The 21,590-nt window shown below is 34.7% G+C and overlaps 1 protein-coding gene across 1 annotated transcript in view; it reads left to right on the forward strand.

Moving 5' to 3' along the window:
- PSPC1 (paraspeckle component 1) overlaps positions 1 to 21,590 on the forward strand; it is a 66,126-nt gene that overhangs the window by 27,685 nt on the left and 16,851 nt on the right. Inside the window, exon 6 of the mRNA XM_012641670.1 lies at positions 7,121 to 7,226. Within this exon, the coding sequence (XP_012497124.1) occupies positions 7,121 to 7,226 (106 nt within the window). The remainder of the gene's footprint in view (positions 1 to 7,120; positions 7,227 to 21,590) is intronic.

Consider the following 21,590-nt stretch of genomic DNA (forward strand, 5'->3'; position numbering starts at 1 on the left):
CCCGCCTCAGCTTCCCAGAGTGCTAGGATTACAGGCGTGAGCCACCGCGCCCGGCTTCTGAAATGACTTTATGTGTATACTTTTCTAAGTGAACAAAATAGTAAACACAGTTTGTCCTCTGTATCCATGGGTTCACGTTTATGGATTCAACCATCCTCAGATGGAAAATATGTGAAGAAAAATTGTCTGTACTGAAGGTGGACAGACTTTTTTTCTTGTCATCATTCCCTAAACAGTACAACGTAATAACTATTTACATAGCCTTTACATTGTGTTAGGTGGTATAAGTAATCTAGAAATGATTTAAAGTATATGGGAGGGCCAGGCTTGGTGGCTCATGCCTGTAATCCCAGTCCTTTGGGAGCCTGAGGAGGAAGAATCTTTTGAGGCCAGGAGTTGGAGACCAGCCTGGGCAGCATGGCTAGACCTTGTCATTACAAAAAAAAAATCTGGATGTGGTAACGCACCTGTAGTCCTAGCTACTTGGGAGGCTGAGGTGGGAGGACCACTTGAGCCCAGGATTCTGAGGTTACAGTGAAAAGATGGATATGGTTTTGTACTGTAGCCTGGGTGACAAGAGTGAGACCCTGCCTCTAAAAAAAAAAACTAAAGTATATGGGATGGTGTGCATAGATTGTCTACAAGTACTGTGCCATTTTTTATCAAGTACTTGGATTTGAGTATTTGGGGGAGGTTCTAGAACCAGTTTCCTATGGGTACTGAGGTATGACTATATATTATATGTAATGAAATCCAGGTTTCTCATTGCTGGGGAAAGATGAAAGGCACAAATTAGAATGAATCCTGTGGTGTTAGTTTGGAATCAGATATAATTATGAAATCAGTGGTATTTAATATTGACAGATAGGTATAGAAATATAGATGTGTGTTTATGTATGGGTTTATATGTACATGTACTGTGTTTTATAGCTCTGTCCACTGAGAGGCCCTAGAAGCAGTGATTCTTCAGTTAGCAATGAGCACTTCTAGTGCCCAGATATTTGTTTCTAAGTACCATTCCCCAATAAAAGGAACTAGAGATTTTTTGAGAAGTGGTTGATTCCAGGACTGAAAAACCAATATGAGACTGAATATCTTGTGTCAGAAAGAAAGGAAATACTCCAAAAAGGATAAGGGCATATCAGAAGAAACCAGGTCTCAGCTGGGCATGGTGGCACACGCCTGTATTCCCAACACTTTGGGAGGCCATCCTGGGTAACATAGTGAGATCCTGTCTTTACAAAAAAATTAAAAATTAGCCAGGTGTGGTAATGTGTACCTGTTGTCCTAGCTGCTTGGGAGGCTGAGGCAGGAGGATTGCCTGAGCCTAGGAGTTCCACATTGCAGTAAGCTATGATCGCACCACCACACTCCAGCCTGGGTAGCAAAACAAGACCCTGTCTCAAAAAAAAAAAAAAAACCCCAAAAAACAAAAAAAACCCCAAAAAACCAAACCCACAGCAAAACAAAACATAAAGAAGCCAAGATTCAACCTGAATTAGCTCCTAATAGCTAAAGTTGTAACAATTTCAGTAACAAAATAAAAAATGATAATATTAGATTTTAAACCAGAGAATAAAATAAATATGCATGAGTCTATACTGATAAAAGTAATTGAATAAATAAATGAGGGAGAAAGCACAGCTCTTCCTTACAGTGGAATTCTAATTAATAAATGCAGAAAGAATGAGGGAGATAGAAAATAATAGATAGGCAAATACTGTAGTAATAATTTTTACAGACAAGCTTTATCGATGGATGCCAGAGTTGGTAGGCAAAAACTGGAGAAACAGGATTTTTGCATAGTCACAAAGTTGTATTAAATACAAATGGAAAAATAGTAAATTTAAAGGCAAGGTAACACTGTAACCAAATATTAAATTCCATATCACCTGTAATAAGACAGTTGACATCCAGGAACTCCTTGGATTCACTGAGTAGGGCACAACATCATTTCTGTGGTATTCTTGCCCAGTGTGCATAACCTCATTCCAGTCATGAGAAAACATCAGACAAACCCAAATTGAAGGACATTCTACAAAATAATCATTTCTTTTTAATAGTGTCAAGTTCATGAAAGACAGAAAGACTGAATCATTATAGCCTGGAGGGGGAGTAAGGAGAAATAAGAATTAAATGCAATGTGGAATTCTGGTTTAGGTCCTGGAATGGAAAAAAGACTTAGTAGTGGGGAAACTTGAAATTTTACTAAGCTCTCTGGTTAATTACAATATTGTACCAATGTTCATTCCTGGTTTTCATGATTTTACCATGGTTATATAAGATGTTAATATTAGGGGAAACTGGATGAGATATATATAGAAACTCTGTACTGTTTATGCAACTTTTCTATATGTCTGAAAAAGTTAAAAATACAGAAAAGAGAAAGAAAAATAGTACTCTAGTTTGGGGACAAAATGGAGAAAAAAAGACACAAGCTCTGCCACTATAGAACTTACTGTAATAGATGAGTGAGACAGACATTAGTTAGAATGATCAGGTTATTAAAAAGAAAATAAAGTGCACAGAAATGGTATGGTGTGCTTATGGGCATTTTTAATAGGTTACTAATCTAATCACAGGTTGAGTGAGATATTGGATGCTTGGTGTGAGAAGTAGTCTGTGTATGTGGTAATTTTTTATTGCGTGACTTTTTTTTTTGAGACAGAGTCTCACTGTGTTGCCTGGGCTAGAGTGCCGTGACATCATCCTCGCTCACAGCAACCTCAAACTCCTGGGCTCAAGCGATCCTCCTGCCTCTTCCTCCTGAGTAGCTGGGACTACAGGCATGCGCCACCATGCCCGGCTAATTTTTTCTATATATTTTTAGTTATCCAATTAATTTCTTTCTATTTTTAGTAGAGACGGGGTCTCACTCTTGCTCAGGCTGGTTTCAAACTCCTGAGCTCAAACAATCCGCCTACCTCGGCCTCCCAGAGTGCGAGGATTACAGGCCTGAGCCACCGTGCCTGGCCTGCATGACTTTTTAATATGCGAGGATGTCAGATTCAATTTAAAATTCAGATAACTGAATACTAATAGTAAAAATATTTCAGCAATGATGGGTAACCTTTATGGTTGGCTAAATTTTAGCAAAAGGAGGCAACGATAAATGTGTTAATACCTCCCTATTCTTGCCTGGTGGCTGGGTAATTTCTTTTGAAATTAACTGTAAAAATCTTGATTTTAGAAATGCGAGTAACTTGTCTTAAAATTGAGTAGTTTTGCAGCATGTATAAAGGAAAGGAAAAATTGGTTGTGTCTAGAAACTTATTTTGTAGTAAGAATTGTCAAATATATGCCATACTTTCAAGACAGCAAATCAAGAAAATTGTTACAATTAAACTGAAGAGATTTATCTGGCTGGGGCTGCTACCACGTAAGATCAGCTTTACTTGTTAACAATCCAGATCTTGGTTGGAAGATAGAAAAAATTGGCTTAGGAAAGTATATTTTGAGATAAATTAAAGAATGTCTTTGGGGTACACAAATTTCTAGTTTTCCTTTCAATGCTACAAATAAGTTAGTTTTTCATAGGTCACTTAATTCTTTTTTGTTTTGGAGACAAGAGTCTCCAAAGGCTAGAGTGCCGTGGTGTCATCATAGCTCACTGCAACCTCAAACTCCTGGGCTCAAGAGATCCTCCTGCCTTAGCCTCCACGTAGTTGGGAATACAGGTGTGCAGCCCCACGCCTGGCTAATTTTTCTATTTTTAGTAGAGATTGGGTCTCAATCTTGGCTCAGGCTGGTCTTGAACTCCTGAGCTCAAGCTATCATCCCACCTCAGCCTCCCAGAGTGCTCAGATTACAGGTATGAACTGCTGCACCTGACCTACGTCACTTAATTCTTCAGAGCTTGTGTCAGTACAGAAAGATGACCAGGATGAGGACCTTAGATGAGCTGGTTTAACTTGTGACTTGATCACTTAGTAGTCCTTTGTTTGATCACTTGTTTTTTCATTCCTTCTCCTCTCACCTACTTACTCACTCACCTACCCTTCCACCCATTCATTTTCTTTCTTAAGTCATTCAGCTAATGATTATAAAGCCCTTATGATATCTTGGGCCCTGTGATAGATGTGAGGGCATAGTGCTGAACAGGAACAACAGGAAAGTTCTATCCAGTAGGCATCATGGCTTAGTGTCTAGTGTCTCTCAGATTTTCAAAATCCTACAAAAATAAAAAACAAATTTGCGACCTGTAAATAATTAATGGGCTTCTAAATAAAACAAATTTTCCAGTTCTGAGAGCTGCCAAAAACAAAAAGAGGAAAAAAGTTGAAATTTTATCAGTTTTCAATAAAATATAGTGCAAAGGATGTTAAAATTTGTCATAACTGTACTTAGTAGTTCCGTTTGTGAATATAACCTAGGAAGTAATCCTTAACCCGAAGAGATAATTTATATAACTATAGAAGTGATATTTAAAGCATCTTGTGGAGTAGAAATAATTGAAAGCAAAGATGTGGACAATGGGGTATGTTTCTGTGTGCTGTTTATAAATTTAGATTATGGAATTGTCATTGTGCTATAACCATAAGTGCAGTGCTCTTGTTCTCCAAATGATTTTCAGTGTGGTATAAACTTTTTCATACCCTCTTGTATGCTCATAGAAAAGACTTTCGAAAGCCATAATAGGAATACCATTCTTTTATACTTGGCTTTTTTCTGACAACAATGCCATACACAGTCTTTCATGTCAGTAGATGCAGACCTACATCTTTGTAACAGTTGTGTTCCTTGGCTTCAGTGAACCTTAATTGTCCCTCAATTATAACTGATTAACGTGTCTTCAACCTTTTGCTTTTACAAATAAGCGACGGCATATATCTGTGTGTACATATGTCCTTGCATATGTCCTCTTTACTAGAAATGGATTTTGCATATTTCAAATTATATATTGGATATTGAACTCCAACAAGATCATTGTCCACAATAGTCTCTCTGCAATTCTGAAGACCAAAAAGCCTTGAAACCAAAAGTTTTTTCATGTATCATTTAGTGAATGGTAGGATCTGACATGAGTCTATTTGATGGCAAAGCTTGACCTAAACTCATGTTGTGGTTGTGTAAAACCTTTATCATTTCCAAAGAGTGTGAATGTTCATCTTACTGCAGAAATATTAATGTGGTTGATTATGAGGTGCTGCCCCAGATCCCACTGGGAATATAAGGTATATTAGTATATTTTTCCCTTTTTAAAATGAGAAAAACTCTTAATTTGAATACATTTGGCCTTTGAGTCTTTTAATAAAGGAACATTTACCCCTGTACCTAATATACATTTTCAACAGTACATGAATGTGAAAGTGTTTTCTTAACAATAAAATGTATGAAATGTGTTAATGTCCAGGACACAGACTAACCAATTTACTTGAAGATTTTTTTTTAGGAATGTAACAGAGTTATATTTTGGAGAGTTAAACAGCAATCTCAAAGTAGCCCAGATTTTGCTTGAAATCCCTTAGGAGCATTGTCTTTTTCACTTCATGTGGTCTGACATGAAGTCTTAACAGTGAGTTTTTCCTCTGGCGATGGAAGAAATCACCGTGTCTTTAGTGGACTTGTGTTTAGGGGAGTGTTGTACAACAAACAACAACAAAGTGTCTTGAAATTTGAGAATTACATTATAATTCTGAATGTAGAAAAGTGCTTATAAGAATAACCTGGAAAATGAGACCTAATAAAGGGGAATCAGCTTTACACAGCCTTCAGTATTTAAGTTACTATTACAGCTTTTTTGGTAGAGGGCATACAGGTGTAGTATCTCTTATTTGAAATACTTGGGGCCAGAAGTGTTTTGGATTTTTTGTGTGTTTTGGAATATTTGTATTATATTTAGTGGTTGAGCATCCCTATCTGAAATCCAGAATGCTCCAGTGAGTACTTTTTTTTTTTTTTTTTTTTTGCGGTATCATGTTGGGTCTCAGAAAGTTTCAGATTTGGGAGCTTTTTGGATTAGGGTTATTCAACCTGTATATATTTGAATTTGCATTGATTATAATGTCAATGTAATGTGAGTCTATTACTTTAATATCGTAGGTTTTCCCTCTTAATCATATTATAACTTAATTACTGATTTGATAATCCTACATATGCATGTGATTTTTGCTTGAATGTACCTCTAGGACAGGGTTAGACAAACCTGGAATAGGACTAAATGGTAAATATTTCAGTCTTTGCAGGTCATACGATCTCTGTCTCAACTGCTTAACTGCTCCAGCCCCGAAGTGGCTGTAGATAGTAAAGTAAATGATTATCCTGTAAAATTTCATTTATAAAAAGAGGTTGTGGCCGGGCACGGTGGCTCACGCCTGTAATCCCAGCACTCTGGGAGGCTGAGGCGGGTGGATCGCTCAAGGTCAGGAGTTCGAGACCAGCCTGAGCAAGAGTGAGACTCCGTCTCTACTAAAAAATAGAAAGAAATGATCTGGACAACTAAAAATATATGTATAGAAAAAATCAGCCGGGCATGGTGGCGCATGCCTGTGGTCCCAGCTACTCGGGAGGCTGAGGCAGAAGGATTGCTTGAGCCCAGGAGTTTGAGGTTGCTATGAGCTAGGCTGACGCCACGGCACTCTAGCCCGGGCAACACAGTGAGACTCTGTCTCAAAAAAAAAAAAAAAAAAAAAGGTTGTGGGTTACAGGGGATTTTCTTAGTGGGTTGATGAAAATGGGGGAGAGAGCAGTTAGTAAGGTTTCTGTCTGCACATAATGGGATTTTTGTCTAGGCATTGTGCTCCTTTGAGGTGATTTATCTCTCGATATGTTCTTAAGTGCCTTTCTGAACTCTGCCGTGCTAGTGATGGTAGCTCCTAGACTTTTCTGTTTTTATAGTAAGAGGGTACATGTTTGAGCTTTTTTGAATTCTTGAGTTCTTGAATATGAACAAATAACTATCCTAGTTATATGTTACTCAATTTAGTTAACCTTAAATTACTTTATTTCTTTTTTTATTTGATTTATTAAAGGCTTGGAGCAAAATAGAAGAAGGTAGGTAAATCTAGGATGTCATGGTCAATCATTAATCACAGATTTGGCATAATGTAAATGAAATAAAATATTCAATTATGGCTCACATGTCATATTGCTGAAATTTTTTTTTTTTTAAATTTTTTAGGCATGAAGAAGAACATCGTCGCCGTGAGGAAGAAATGATCCGACACAGAGAACAGGAGGAACTGAGGCGACAGCAAGAGGGCTTTAAACCAAACTATATGGAAAATGTAAGTAAAATACTAGTTAACTAAAATGGATTTTATATTGTCAGGTTTACAATGTATATGTAGAATTCTATAGATTTTGGTTTATGTAGTAGTCAATTTTCTAACCTTTTTGGACTTATGGTAAACTAGTAATTTTCTCAACCTCTTATAGGTAGTAAATCAAAATTAGTTTCTGAAGATAATATCTATGTTTTATGAAGTTGATGTTATATTTTTTCCATTGATCTTTTAAAAATATTTGCTAATAAATTAGAGATCTTAATATATATGTGTCATCTCCACTTGACTGATTTTTTAACATATACTGATATTAAAAAGTCTTTTTTGGAAGATTTTAGACATATACAGAAGGAAACGAGTATGTGGTCATCATCCAGCCATAACAGTTAACATGTGGCTGATCTTTTTCATCTTTAAGTATGCCTGCTTTATTTTGAAAATTACTTTGTGTGAAATTCCTGAATTGATATAATTTTATTAGTAATTATTTTCAGTATATATCTTTAAAAGATGAGGATTTTTAAAAAATAACTTTATCATATCTTTAAAAATTGTCAATTCTTTATTGTTAACTCGTTAAAGTTCAGATTTGCTATGGTCTTACAAATATATATATTTTTTTACAGTTGATTTCTGTGGATTGGTTGATATAGTCATTCTTTTTGGTCTATAGCTTTTCTCTCCTTATTTATTTATTTATTTATCTATCAACAGAGCTTTATTGTATAGAGTATCTCATATCCTGGATTTTGCAGATTACATCCTTGCGGTGATGTTTAACATGTGCTTTATCCCTGAATTTCCTGCAAACTGGCGTTAGTTCAAAAGACTTGATCTGACTGACCCAGGTTTTTGTTTTTGTGGGGGCAAGGATGGTGGGGCAAACAAGACTACTTCAAACATGTTAAAGTATATAAGTTCTTAATGATAACTAATAAAGAGCCTCATTATTCACTTTGAAAGATGCCAGTTTAACTCATTATTCTGAAAAGTATTTACTATTATTTTTTCTCTGGTGTTCAAAAGCCATGATTAATAAGAACTTAAACTTTTAAAATAAGTTTCTGAGGCTAAAAGTATTAATTCAAATCATCGGTACTTTTTTTTGGTTCTTTTCTGTCCCCATTCTTTTGTCCCTAGGTATAATTTTTAAAAAAATTTTTATTAAAAAGAATATACACAGTAAAATAAATCCTAACTTGTATACCGATAAGAAATTTTTATCTTACTATCAAGTAAATGTCCTCTGAATTAAAATTATATAGCACTGAAATTCAGTTAGAGAAGTTTTTGTTTTCTAAGTCATTCTGAAGGTTTAATTGATTTTAAAATTCCATTCCCAAATTAGTTGACTTAAGTTTTTTAAGCATTCTAAATTTTTTTTTGAGTTATTTCTAGCATTATTTTACCATTCTCTTTTCTTCCTTGAATATATAGCACTTACTTAGTGACATCTTAGCTTTTTTGTTACATTTGAATATAAATCTGCTGGATTTATCAATGTAAGGGTGTTTTATGATATTATAAAAGAAAGTGAAATTTTTAAGTTTTCTAGACATATATTTGAAAAATAGTAACTAGTGTTTTTATCTTCAAAGAGAATCACGTATAGACCATATATGGTACAGTTCTTAGGGAAACTTCTTTTGAGGATTAGAAAATTCTGCCTACTCCTTTTGTTTAGCTGAATATTTACTAAAGTGCTTGCTTATAGTAAAATTGATGGAATTAACTTTCTTAATATTTTTCTGGCATAAATTTTACATTTTTGGAGTAAATGTGTGTAGCTATTTGTAATAATGCCATACATAAATCATTTAGGGGACTAGAAGGAAATGATTAATTAAAATGTATTCTACTGCTAAACTTGATTAAGTTGGCTATGTCATAAATTCAGTTGCAGACTCCTTATTCTTTAAAATAATTTTACAATTAAAATAACTTACACACCAGAGTTTTCTGTATGCTTAGTGTTATTTAGTATTGGTATAATTAACAATGGACTATTTTAATTTTACTTTTCTATCTTAAAATATTTGAAACATTGCTACAATTTAAAATTGTTTTGTTTTGTTTTGTTTTATTTTTTTTGAGACAGAGTCTTGCTCTGTTGCCCTGGTTAGAGTGAGTGCTGTGGCGTCAGCCTAGCTCACAGCAACCTCAAACTCCTGGGCTCAAGCGATCCTACTGCCCTGCCTCAGCCTCCCGAGTAGCTGGGACTACAGGCATGTGCCACCATGCCTGGCTAATTTTTTCTTTTTTTAGTATAGACGGGGTCTCGCTCTTGCTCAGGCTGGTCTTGAACTCCTGAGCTCAATCTACCTGCCTCGGCCTCCCAGAGTGCTAGGATTACAGGTGTGAGCCACCGCGCCTGGCCTGCACATTCTTATTTAAACATTTTTGTGTTTAAAATTCATTTTTGTGGTAGGAAAATTTTACAAATATCTAATGAACTTTGAGAATAGATTAATCAGATATTTAAAAATATTCATATTGAGTTTATTGGCATTTCAAAAATAGATCATATGTTGTTTCACAAGAGTATGGTTGTAAAAAGGATTAGGTGAAAATGCATTTAAATGTTAAGATAAGTTTTTTTCAAGTAGTTACTTACAGTTTATGTTGTATACTATTGAAGCATCATAATTAATTTGACTAGAGCAGAAGTCAGGAAACCATAGCCTGGGATCACTGCCTGTTCTCATATGGTTCCACCACAGAAATAGGGATGGTGTTTACATTTTTAAAGGGTTATTGGAGGAAAAAAAAGAAGAAAAATAATACTAGAAACTATTTGTGATCCACAGTAACATAAAATATTTGCTCTCTGGCCCTTTATAGAAAAAATCTGTTGAACCCTGGGCTGTAATATTTGTGATCTTTTCTAAAATTAGTACTTATGTTAGATAGGCCACAAAGGTATTGTGTTCTTGATTTTCTGAAGAGCATCCGTATTTCAAATAGTACTTAAATGAGGTATGATAATTTGGCTAACAGTAGAATTAAATATTTACGGAGAAATACAGTATGTGTTTTATTACTAGATTTTTTTGGAAATTAGAAATTATATGAATAGCCATAAGTTTTTTATTTTAGTGTCAGTTTTATTTGGTTCCTACCTTCATAATTCCTTGTTAATACAAACTTACCAACTACTAAAAAAAATGTTAACAAAAGCACTTTACAGTTCTCATTTATTTTGTATTAACAGGAAAACAATAGGAAAATATTGTGTTACTAGCAGTAACTTGAGGCAGTTGTTATCAGTTATTCATTTACTTTGAAAATTATCTGTGGAGAAAATTGTTAAACAATTTTAATGCTTGTTTTTTTTTTTTAAAAAGCTTTGAAATTAGGCCCTCTTATGTGCTTTCTCTTTTTTCACTGTTCAGTTTAAAGGGAGGAGTCAAATGGTAAGTGTTCAGCTTGCCCGAGTAATGAGTAAAGTAGATTTCCTTCATTGGTTTTCAGATGCCACTTCTCATTTTTTTCTTGTCTTCCTATTAGAAATATTGCAATGCAACTAAGAATATGGGGCTTTGAAGAATAAAATAAATATTGATTTACATATTTTATGTCTTCAATAATATTTTTTTTAGTGTAACAGAGGATGAGGAAAACCTCATCATGTTTGGTCATATTTTTCTTTGTTAGCCTTCAACTTGATCATAGTTTTATGATATACATGGTAATATATTTGAGAGTCTCAAGGATGTAGTACTTCATCAATTATAAGTTGTCATTTTTATTTCATACCTTATTTTTCCTTAGAAGTAGAACTTTTTTTATAATTATAAACATGATATTTTTTACTTTTGTAGAATAACATTCTTTTGACTGCCTTAAGAATGTATGCATTTTTATACTGTGTCTTAATTACATTTAGGTTTGTTCTTACCATAGTGTAGAGTGTATTTGACCATTTTCTAGGCAGTATTCACTAAGTTGAAGTTTTCTGCTTATCACAATCACTTATTAGAAGTGATTATTCTGGAAACAATGAGAATTTTATGAGATTGTCTTTTATAATTGCCTTGTGATTGTTTTCATGTTAGGTTGCTCCACTTACTGTAGATTAATTAGTTTAAATACTTAAGTACTACAGTGTACCAGTCTTTATTTGTGGAAACAATTTGCCTTGCAGTAAATGGCAGATTTTAATTCTAACATTTTGTTGATGCAGTTTCTTGAAGTAAACTTTACTTCTTGGGAAAATGTTAATGTCATAATAATATCCAAATGTCAATCTTATTCTAACTTTAGTAATTATGTCATGTAGTCATGAAATACTTTGTTTAGGAAAATTGGGGCAGAGTTTAGATTCTATGCTATTTAGTTTTAAAATCTGAGAAGCTTATTTTTCTGGCATGGTAAATAATGTTTGCTTTTTCAGTAAAGAAAAGAATAGCCCTCTAGATCTGTTTCAGATATCCTGCATTAAATTAAATACATACCTGACTTGATATCAAAGATTTTTTTGGTCTCATTTTAGTAGTTGGGAATAGCCTTCAATATTTCAAAATGTGTATAATAAATTTGTTATTCTATGGTAAGACAACAGTTTGACCCAGTTATCTTTGTTTGTCAGAGGAGTTCTGTCGCGGCACCCCAGGAATTATGAAATAGGCCAGAAATGTTGAGGAAAGGTTGCCAGAGGCAAACAGTGTAATGCCTTTTCCAAGGACGTTAATTTTCTTTTTTATTTTCACTTCTCTTTTCTAAAAAAATTTTTTAGAGAAGGATCTCGCCTCAGCCTCCACAGACATGTGCTACTGGGCCTAGCAGATAGCATTTTTCAAATGTACATAATAAACACTCAGGGAGCTTTTTAAAAATGTCAATTCCTAAGTCATATACCCAGAAATTGGTTTGTATTGTGATGCATTGTCCTTTCACATTTTTGCTAAATCCATTAGTTTTCAACCTTGCAACACATCTGTGGAACTTGAAAAATGCCTGAGATCCCATCCACCAAGTATTTTGATTTAGTAGGTCTGCACTGGGGCCATGGGATCTGCATTTTAAAAAACCCTACACCTTGCGGCCGGGCGTGGTGGCTCACGCCTGTAATCCTAGGTCTCTGGGAGGCCAAGGTGGGCGGATTGTTTGAGCTCAGGAGTTCGAGACCAGCCTGAGCAAGAGCGAGACCCCGTCTCTACTAAAAATAGAAAGAAATTAATTGGACAACTAAAAATATATAGAAAAAAATTAGCCGGGCATGGTGGCGCATGCCTGTAGTCCCAGCTACTCGGGAGGCTTAGGCAGGAGGATCACTTGAGCCCAGGAGTTTGAGGTTGCTGTGAGCTAGGATGATGCCGCGGCACTCTAGCCCGGGCAACACAGTGAGACTTTGCCTCAAAAAAAAAAACAAAAAAAAACCCCTACACCTTGCTTATTCTTTGTCTTAGCAAAGGTTGAAAACCACTGGCTGTACATTCAAATGAGACATATGTTGAATAATAGTAGTTGAATTTTTTTATGGGTCCTGGGGAGTGAGAGTGGAGAGCATGCTTGGTATGGTTTAACATGGAGGAGGTAGGATTCATATAGAAGACTATTTATTTCAAGGTGGTGTCTTGCTGTGTTACCTAGGCTGGAGTGCAGTGGCTATTCACAGGTACAGTCATACTGTACTACAGCCTTGAACTCCTGGGCTCAAGCAATCCTCCCACTTCAGCCTTCTGAGTAGCTAGTACTATGGGTATGTGCCACTGCACCTGTCTTTAGAGCACAATTTAAATAGCACAGCATTTTATGTGAAGAGTGTCCTGTGAAATTTGGGTGTGGCAACCTTGAATTGGGCTTTCAGACTATATGTGCAGGAGATAATTGTTTCAAACTATGCATTACTTTTTAGTATTTTAATTACTTCATCTAGACACCAGGCATTGACAGAGTAGGCCATGCTCAACCCACATGCTGCCTGTTTTTGTAAATTTTATTGTAACACAGCACATTTTTTTGTTTGTTTCTATATGGTTGCTTTGCCCTACAGAGGCTGATTTGAATAGTTGTAACACAACTGTATGAGACTGTATGTCCTGCAAAGCTTAAAATATTTACATCTGGCCCTCTACCAAAAATGTTTGCTCACTCCTGATCTAGAGCTTATCTGAGAGTTGGGGGGAATCTATAAAAAGTGGCTCATGTTAACCAAACTCAAAAGAGTTTGTGAAATTATAATGCAAATTTATTAATTTATATATTCTTTTCCAGTGTTTTTAGAAGGCTCACTGAGCACAGAACCTCATATCCCAGATCCAAGTTTCCTGAGGAATCCAAATTAGTGTCCAGAAGGTTCATTGGTAGTCATGGTTATACAGAGAAAATGTTATGGGAAGAACTGGTAAAGTGTCATTGCCCTACAGCTGATAACTTGGAGTCTTAAAATTTTTTATAGTTCTAATCAATAGAGGTATAAAACATTGTCGTTTCAAATGTTACTTCCTCTTGATCAGTATTGCCAAATTTGGCCTATTATTTAACCAGTAACAAACTTTGTCCGTCTTTTTTCTTGCTTCCTGCATGGGTATTGTCTTTCTTAATTACCCCTTGATTTAATTATAACCTGGCTTCCCCTGATGTGCCATGAACAAAACTCAACAGAAATTCCAGTCAGTAAAGATTTCCCTTAATTGGTGCTGGCAGAGAGAAATGATCTCCATTGTTACTTACTAATAGGTACAAACTTATTTTCTGAAATGGTGTGTGAAATTTTGAGAGGAGAAGTTAAAATTTTGTGGTTTCCACATGGCCATCATTCCTTTATCTGCAAATTTTTTAGCTCTAACAAACAGTTTGATTATGTTGCAGTAGAAAATTTTTCTGGTTTGTTTTTGGAAGTCTAAACACTTGAAGCATTCAAACAAAGGACACATTTTATGAGGGATTTTTGTGGTCTCTACATCTTCCTCTGAAAATAACTGAAGAATTATTTGCTGTAGGATTTGGTGTCAGATTTAGGTGTGACTATTACAGGTATAATGGTGGCCCAGTCCCAGTGGTTTGGACGTGTCGGTGAAAATCAAAATGGATAATAACAGTAATATTATCAGTGGTTTCACATGTAGTGTTCTAGTTGTGACCAGTTGGGGTTGTTTATATTTTTTATTTATTCACTAAAATAATTGATTATCACAACAAGCTTTAAGACTTGTTCTGAATACTTCAGTGGTGGTACACAATTGTAAATTAACTTAGACTTTCATGTTCAAATGAAAACAGATGTAAAGTTTATAATGTTTACACGTATCTGAAATGATCTTTAGAATCTTGATGATTTGGGATATTTGGGTTAAAGGTATGTGTCAGGTTTAACCAGGTGTTATTTGATCACTTCTCAAAAGGATTATTTAATAGTTTTGATATTAATAATATCTAATCCTGTATGGGAAACCTTAAAATTTTTCATCAAAACTGGGACCAATGAATATGGATATTATTTAAAATACTTTTTATAGCAGGTGCATAAAACGGGCTTTCTTAGGTAAACCAGGATGTATGGTTACCCTTATCATATATTACGATTATAAGTAGTAGTTTTCTTTTCTCTATCATTCATATTTTAAAGACTTTTCTGAATGACAAGGTGGAAATGATTACTGAATCTCTTATATACTATATATACTTTTTCAGAGGACACTTAATTGTACTTCATTATTTATATGTCATATTAGATGACTCTAGTGTCTTTTTGGTCTTACCTACCTTCCATTAGAGTTTCAGAGAGGTTTATAGTCCAGAAAAATTTCCATCTTTTTTTCTCACGAAGAACATCTGTGTAGACTCTGCTCAAATATTACCTGATTCTTCACCCAAGTTGTGATCCTTTTCATTTTTAATATAATTTTTGTTGTAGTACTTACCAAGTTGCAATGTAAGTTTTTTCTGACTTTGTTGTCCACTAATTGTGCTGAGTTTTTTAAGTCAGGAATTTTATATTTGTCATATTCTAGTTAGTTAGACGTAAAGTGAGAAAATTAAATAGTTGTTGATATCTTGTTTTTCAAATGCCCATGCAGCTTTATCATGGTTTTCAGTGTTTTTTATGGGCCAGGACATCTTGGTATTTATTGAATACTAAAGCCTTGGTTGGTAAACATTTAGTACTTTGGAAAACATAGGTGGCATTGAGGCACAACTCTGTATTTTTATAGACTTCATAATGGAATCACATAATAAGAGTAATTTTTTAAAGCAGATAATTAATAATTATTTTGTACTTGGTTTTCAGCATACCTAACTTTTCAATATGCGGATCCCACTTGAATATTCCTTCAGAGGATTAGGCTCACAGGAAGACTCGAGGGTTCCATTTAGGAAGAAAAATTTGTTTACTGTTTCCTGTGTTCAAAACAGTGCAGAGCACCGTGGATACAAAGGATTTTAGATCAGAATACTTAACACAGGGTGTGTTAAGCAGTAAAAAGTTCTGAGAGTTTAGACAAATTCTCTACTGCTGGCAAGTGTTAAGCATGCCATTAAGTAGCCTTGGCACTATTGTGGAACTTAATTTGGTTGTTTTTTTTTTTAACTGATACGATTTGTTTATTACTCTGCTGTGTTATATTAATAGGTATACCTCATGTCTTTTCATTAGAAATGGTAAGTTCTAATCATTGTTCATTCAGAATGGTAAGATTTTTCTTTTAGCTACTGTTGACCTTTATTTTTGAAGAATCAGAAGAGGAGACTCAAGACTGGTGAACAGAAGTGATTAACTAAAGTAAACATGTCTTGTATAATTTCTAGTAAGTGTGATCTAGTTAATAAGAATTTTGTCTAATTATTAGTTTGAATTAATAACGAAAATATCCTAGGAAGGCATAAAAATTTAACATGTTACTTATACTTTGTGACTTGAGTGTATTTAGAGCCACCTTAGGAGTTGTTGTATATGGTGATTCTATAAAAAAATGATTTAGGCGTATCAGTATCTTTTATCTTCTGTGCTTCATATTGAGAGTATGAAGCTCTGTAGTATCATCTGAAATGTCAGAATTTTATACTAAAACTAAAAAATGGGAATATCAATATTCATGTTTAATATTAACTACTAGTGTTGGGATGTAGGAACTTAGTTTTGTAAGCATGTTCTGATGAGATGCATATATTTAAGTTAGACTGTTGATAATTACAAATTTTCAAAGGCTTTTAAATATTTCAAATTACTGAAAATATGTGGGTAAGTTGCTTCTTTGTCTTATGGTATCTTCTATCTTGTTTACTATGTTTCAAACCCTGGCTTTTCTGGTTGTAAATTTACCATATTTTTCATAAGATAACTTCTTCATTTTGCATACTGCTTTTTCTAAATCCTGATTTTAAACAACCAATATGGTTTTTACAGTAGTTTCTTTTATAATTGTGAATTTTAAGTAAATTCTTAATTTCTGTTTTGGTACTACTTAAATATTGAAAAAATTACTATGTATTGAATCTGTTGCTTTGAGTTAGCTACTTAGGAAAAAATATATATTTGTCAGAATTTCAAAACTTCTGGTAAACTATTGAAATAATTTATCTAATGCCTTAATATCACAAACAGAAAAAGACATTCTCTAAAATATGTACTTAATTCCTCATACATTGGCCTTTTTTATATATGCCTTGTTTTCTTCTTTCTATTCTTTCTTCTGTTAATGGGACCAATTTGGAATTGCTTCTTGGGCAGTTTGTATTTGTTCTTTTGTTTCTTCTTGACCTGGTCAGTTGTGATAGTTGTTTCTTATTAAGGGAATGTGTTGAGTAAGAAAGAGGTTATGGATAAAGAAATGCAAACCAGTCACCAGTATTTTGTGTGAACTTTTGTAAGAATCTATTAATAGTATTATATTTGTCTTGTAGCTGATGTCATTGCTCATTTCTTTAGGAGTTTTGTGTAAAGTAACTAAATTTGAGGAATAAATATTGCTGATCAATTTTAGGTTTTAAAAGCATCTCTTCAGAGAGTTTGCCATGATAATTGAAAATGGCAATCTTATAAATGTTCTCAGGTGTATGCATTAAAAATAAAGTTCTCAGCTGAATATGTTTAAAAATTAATTTATCTAAAATACTTATTTCCTTCTCTTTGTTGTATGCTAGAGTGTATGTGATTGCATTTAATTCATCTTCAGTTAGAAAGCCACCCTGTGTAATATTTAAAAAATAGCCATTAATTTTGCTACACATTCTGTTCAATTTGACAATAACATGAGAATAATCTATTTACTCAATTACCTGGAACTAGGCCTTAAAAAAATACATTGTTGAATATATCTGGTTTATAAGGTATATGTCAAATTAATGAACACAGTAAGTCCCCCTACTTCTCTTTGTTGTTGCCTCTATTTCTGATTCAGTATTTAACAAGGAATAACTATTTTTGTTTCATGACTAAACCTTATAGTATAAATTAAGATGTAATTAGCCAGTCGTCGTGGCATGCACCTATAGTCCCAGCTACTTGGGAGGCTGAAGTGGGAGGATTGCTTGAGCCCAGGAATTTGACTCCAGCCTGGACCCTGTCCCTTAAAAAAAGGGGGTGGGAGGAAGAATGTAATTGATTATTCTAAAGGAAACATTTTAAAGTCTGTCTCTCTCCATTTTTTTTTTTTTTTAAAGAGGAATTTGGCTGGGTGCTGTGGTTCACACCTGTAATCCCAACACTTAGGAAGGGTGAGGCAGGATGATTGCTTGAGGCTAGGAGTTGGAGACCAGCCTGGACAACATAGTGAGGCCCTGTCTTCACAAAAAATTAAAAAATTACCTGGGCAGTGGTGGTGCATGCCTGTAGTCCCACCTATTCAGGAGGCTAAGACATGAAGCATCACTTGAGCCCAGGAGTTCAAGGCTGCAGTGAGATGTGATATGCCATTGCATTCCAGCCTGGGCGACAGAGCGAGACGCCATCTTTAAATCAATAAAAGAGAAGTTTTAGGTTTACAGCAAAATTGTGCAAAAGGTACAGAGATTTTTATATAATCCTGTCCCCACATACTTACTGCTATGCCTCATTATCAAAATCCTGCACCTGAGTGGTACATTTGTTAAAATTGATGAACCTACATTAACACATCCTTATCAACCAAAGTCCAAAGTTTACATTTGGATTCACTCTTGGTGTACGTTCTGAGGGTGTGACAAACATATGATGACATGCATCTACCATTATAATATCATACAGAGTATTTTCACTCCCATGAAAATCCTCTCTGTTCTGCTTATTCATCCCTGCCTTCTAACCCCTTGGCAACTGCTGATCCTTTTACTGTTACCATAGTTTTATCATTTCCAGAGTGTTGTATAATTGGAATCATACAATAAGTAGCCTTTTCAGATTGGCCTCTTTCACTTAGCTATATGCTTTTAAGTTTCCTCCATGTCTTTTCAGGGGTTGATGGCTCATTTCTTTTTAGTGGTGAATAATATTCCTTTGTTCAGATGTAGCAGAATTTATCCATTTCCTACTGAAGGACATCTTGGTTACTTCCAAGTTTTAGCAATTATGAATAAAGCTGGTATAAACATTCTTATGCAGGTTTTGGTGTGGACCTAAGTTTTCAACTCTTTTGAGTAAAAAGCAAGGAGCAGTATTGCTGTATTGGATGGTAAAAGTATGTTTAGTTTTATAAGAAATTGCCAAACTCTCATCCAGAATGGCTATACCAGCTTGCATGCCCACGAATGAATGAGAGTTCCTTTTGCTTGTAATCCTTGCCAGCATTTGTTGTTGTTAGTGGTTTGGGTTTTGGGCATTCTGATAGATGGGTAGTGCTATCTCATGTTAATTTGCAATTCCCTAATAATATACGTTGTAAAGTTTCATTTTAAAAATCTTAAAACTGAGGAATGTTTTCCCCAGTCTTCATTGTTCGAAGATATTTTAGACTGCATGTATTCAAACTGAGGGGAAAAAACCCACCCTAGGATATATATGGTAAAGGATTCTCTTATGTTTCTTAAAATAGTTTTTCCCCCTCCCTATCTAGCAATGAGTAGTATAATGTTTTAGAAATTATTGTTTTTAATCGCCTGAACTAAAAATGTTAAGTTTTCTTAATATTTCATATAATTGATTTTTTTCCATTCTTTATGTCTAAATATGCCTTGTTAGCTATTATTTCTGGGTGCTTAACAGTTTTTATTTAATCTTTCTCATGAAAGTTTGGCTAGTTAACTAATATTCTTACTATTTATGTAAACTAGTGAAGGAAGAGATAAAAGAATGCAGTTTGCTAACTCTAAAATACTTTCAAGTGCTAAATGTAATTGATTTTTAGGGAAATTTATTTTCAGGAATATTTAATGATAAAGAAGTTGGGCCAGGTGGGGTGGCTCATGCCTGTAATCCCAGCACTTTGGGAGGCCGAGATGGGGAGGATCACTTGAGGCCAGGAGTTCAGACCAGCCTGGGCAATAAAGTGAGACAACGTCTCTTTCAAAAAAAAAGAAAGCTGGGTGTGCCAGCCTGCACCTATAGTTCCAGCTACTCAGGGCTGAGGCAGGAGCATCGCTTGAGCCCTGGAGTAGCTGTGATTGCACCACTGCACTCCAGCCTGGGTGACAGGACAAGACCCTATGTTTAGAAAAAAGAAGCAGCTGAATCTTGTTATTTGGCAGAACTTACTATACTTTTCTCTAGAATTACATATTTTTTACTGGATTTAAGTGTTCTCTATTATTTTTAGTATTTTCTTTTTTGAAACGTGGAACCTAAATAGCACATGGTGGTACCTAGACAATTCTTAGAAGCTTCAGAAGTCTGTGTGACTAAATCAGAATATTGATTGTGGTCATTAATACTGCATTTATTCAGATAAGAATTTGGATTGATCGACTGATCAAAGTGTTAGGTGAATACATCTTGTCATTGATCATAAAATGTTCCAGTTTGACAGAGGTAAGGCAGTTTTTATTTAGTTCACTGTATCCTTAGGTTTACTGTATCCTGTATCCTTACACTTTACTTTTGCCTTAACTGACTACCGTGGAATTCTTTTAAATTAAGTTAACTTGGGGGGAAAACCCTACCTTATACCGGTTCAGTATCCCTTATCCAAAATGCCTTGGACCTGAAGTTTATTGGATTTCAGATATTTTTGGATTTTGGAATATATGCATATGTAATGAGATCTTTTAGAGATGAGATGAGACCCAAGTCTAAAGAAAAAATTTGTTTCTTCTTCTTCTTCTTTTTTTTTTAAGAGCCAGGTTTTGCTCTGTGGCCTAGCTGGAATGCAGTGGCATGATCATTGCTCATCTCACTATAATCTCAAACTCCTAGGTTCCTGGGATCCTCCTGCCTCAGCTTCTCTAGTAGCTAGGACTATAGGTGTGCGCCACCACAACTGGCTAATTTTAGATTTTTTTGTAGAGATGGGGTCTCACTGTGTTAGGCTGGTCTCAAACTCCTGGCCTCAAGTGATCCATTTACCTTGGCCTCCCAAAAGGGTGGGATTACAGGCGTGAGCCACCATGCCTGGTTTATTTATATTTCTTACATATATATCGTGAAGTTAATTTTATGCAATATTCTGAATAATTTTGTGCACAAAACAAAGTTTTGACTGTTCTGACTTGGACTCATCACATGAATTTTCCACTTCTGGCATCATCTTGGTGCTCAAAAAGTTTTAGGTTTTGGAGCATTTTGGATTTTGAACTTTTGGATTAGGGATGCTCAACCCGCATCTTTAAAATCACAGATTGATAGAAGTGTTAGATATTATAGGAAAAAGTCTGTGTTTTAAATAGTGTTGTGTGCTGGTAGTGGCATGTTTATTACTACTGTTTGGGAATTATTGGTTAGGTTAATTTACATTACAACAAGTTTTATGCTATTGTATATTTTCATGAAGAAAGTCTGACTGTGGTTTAAAATTGATAGTTCTCAAACCTTGTGGCTTCCAGATCCCTTTACATGTTTAAAAATTATTGAGGACTTCAAAGAGCTTTTGTTTAGGTTATATCAGTAAATATCATATTAGAAATCAAAACAAATTTTAAAGAAAATCTCTCTTAGAGGGAAGTGACCTTATTTTACATTTTTGCAAATATTTTTAATGTTCAATGTAGTGAGAAGAATGGTAGTTTTACATTTTGTAAGTTTTTTTAATGTTCTGCTCTATAGAAAATGGTCTACATCCCATATTTATTCCATGTCCTACAGAAAGCTCTTTTGGTTAAAAAACATTAAGAAAACCTGTCTTTACATGGATAAGTGATGAGTAAAGGGAGAAATATGTTAATAGTATCTTCAGATAATGGTGGATTTTTTTGATACTACAATAAAACTTAACAAGTGGTAGTATCTTAAAAGTACTCTCTTGGGCCGGGCACGGTGGCTCACGCCAGTAATCCTAGCTCTCTGGGAGGCCGAGG

Source organism: Propithecus coquereli, unplaced genomic scaffold (genome assembly GCF_000956105.1).
Source record: "Propithecus coquereli isolate 6110/MARCELLA unplaced genomic scaffold, Pcoq_1.0 Scaffold168, whole genome shotgun sequence".
Taxonomy (NCBI): domain Eukaryota; kingdom Metazoa; phylum Chordata; class Mammalia; order Primates; family Indriidae; genus Propithecus; species Propithecus coquereli.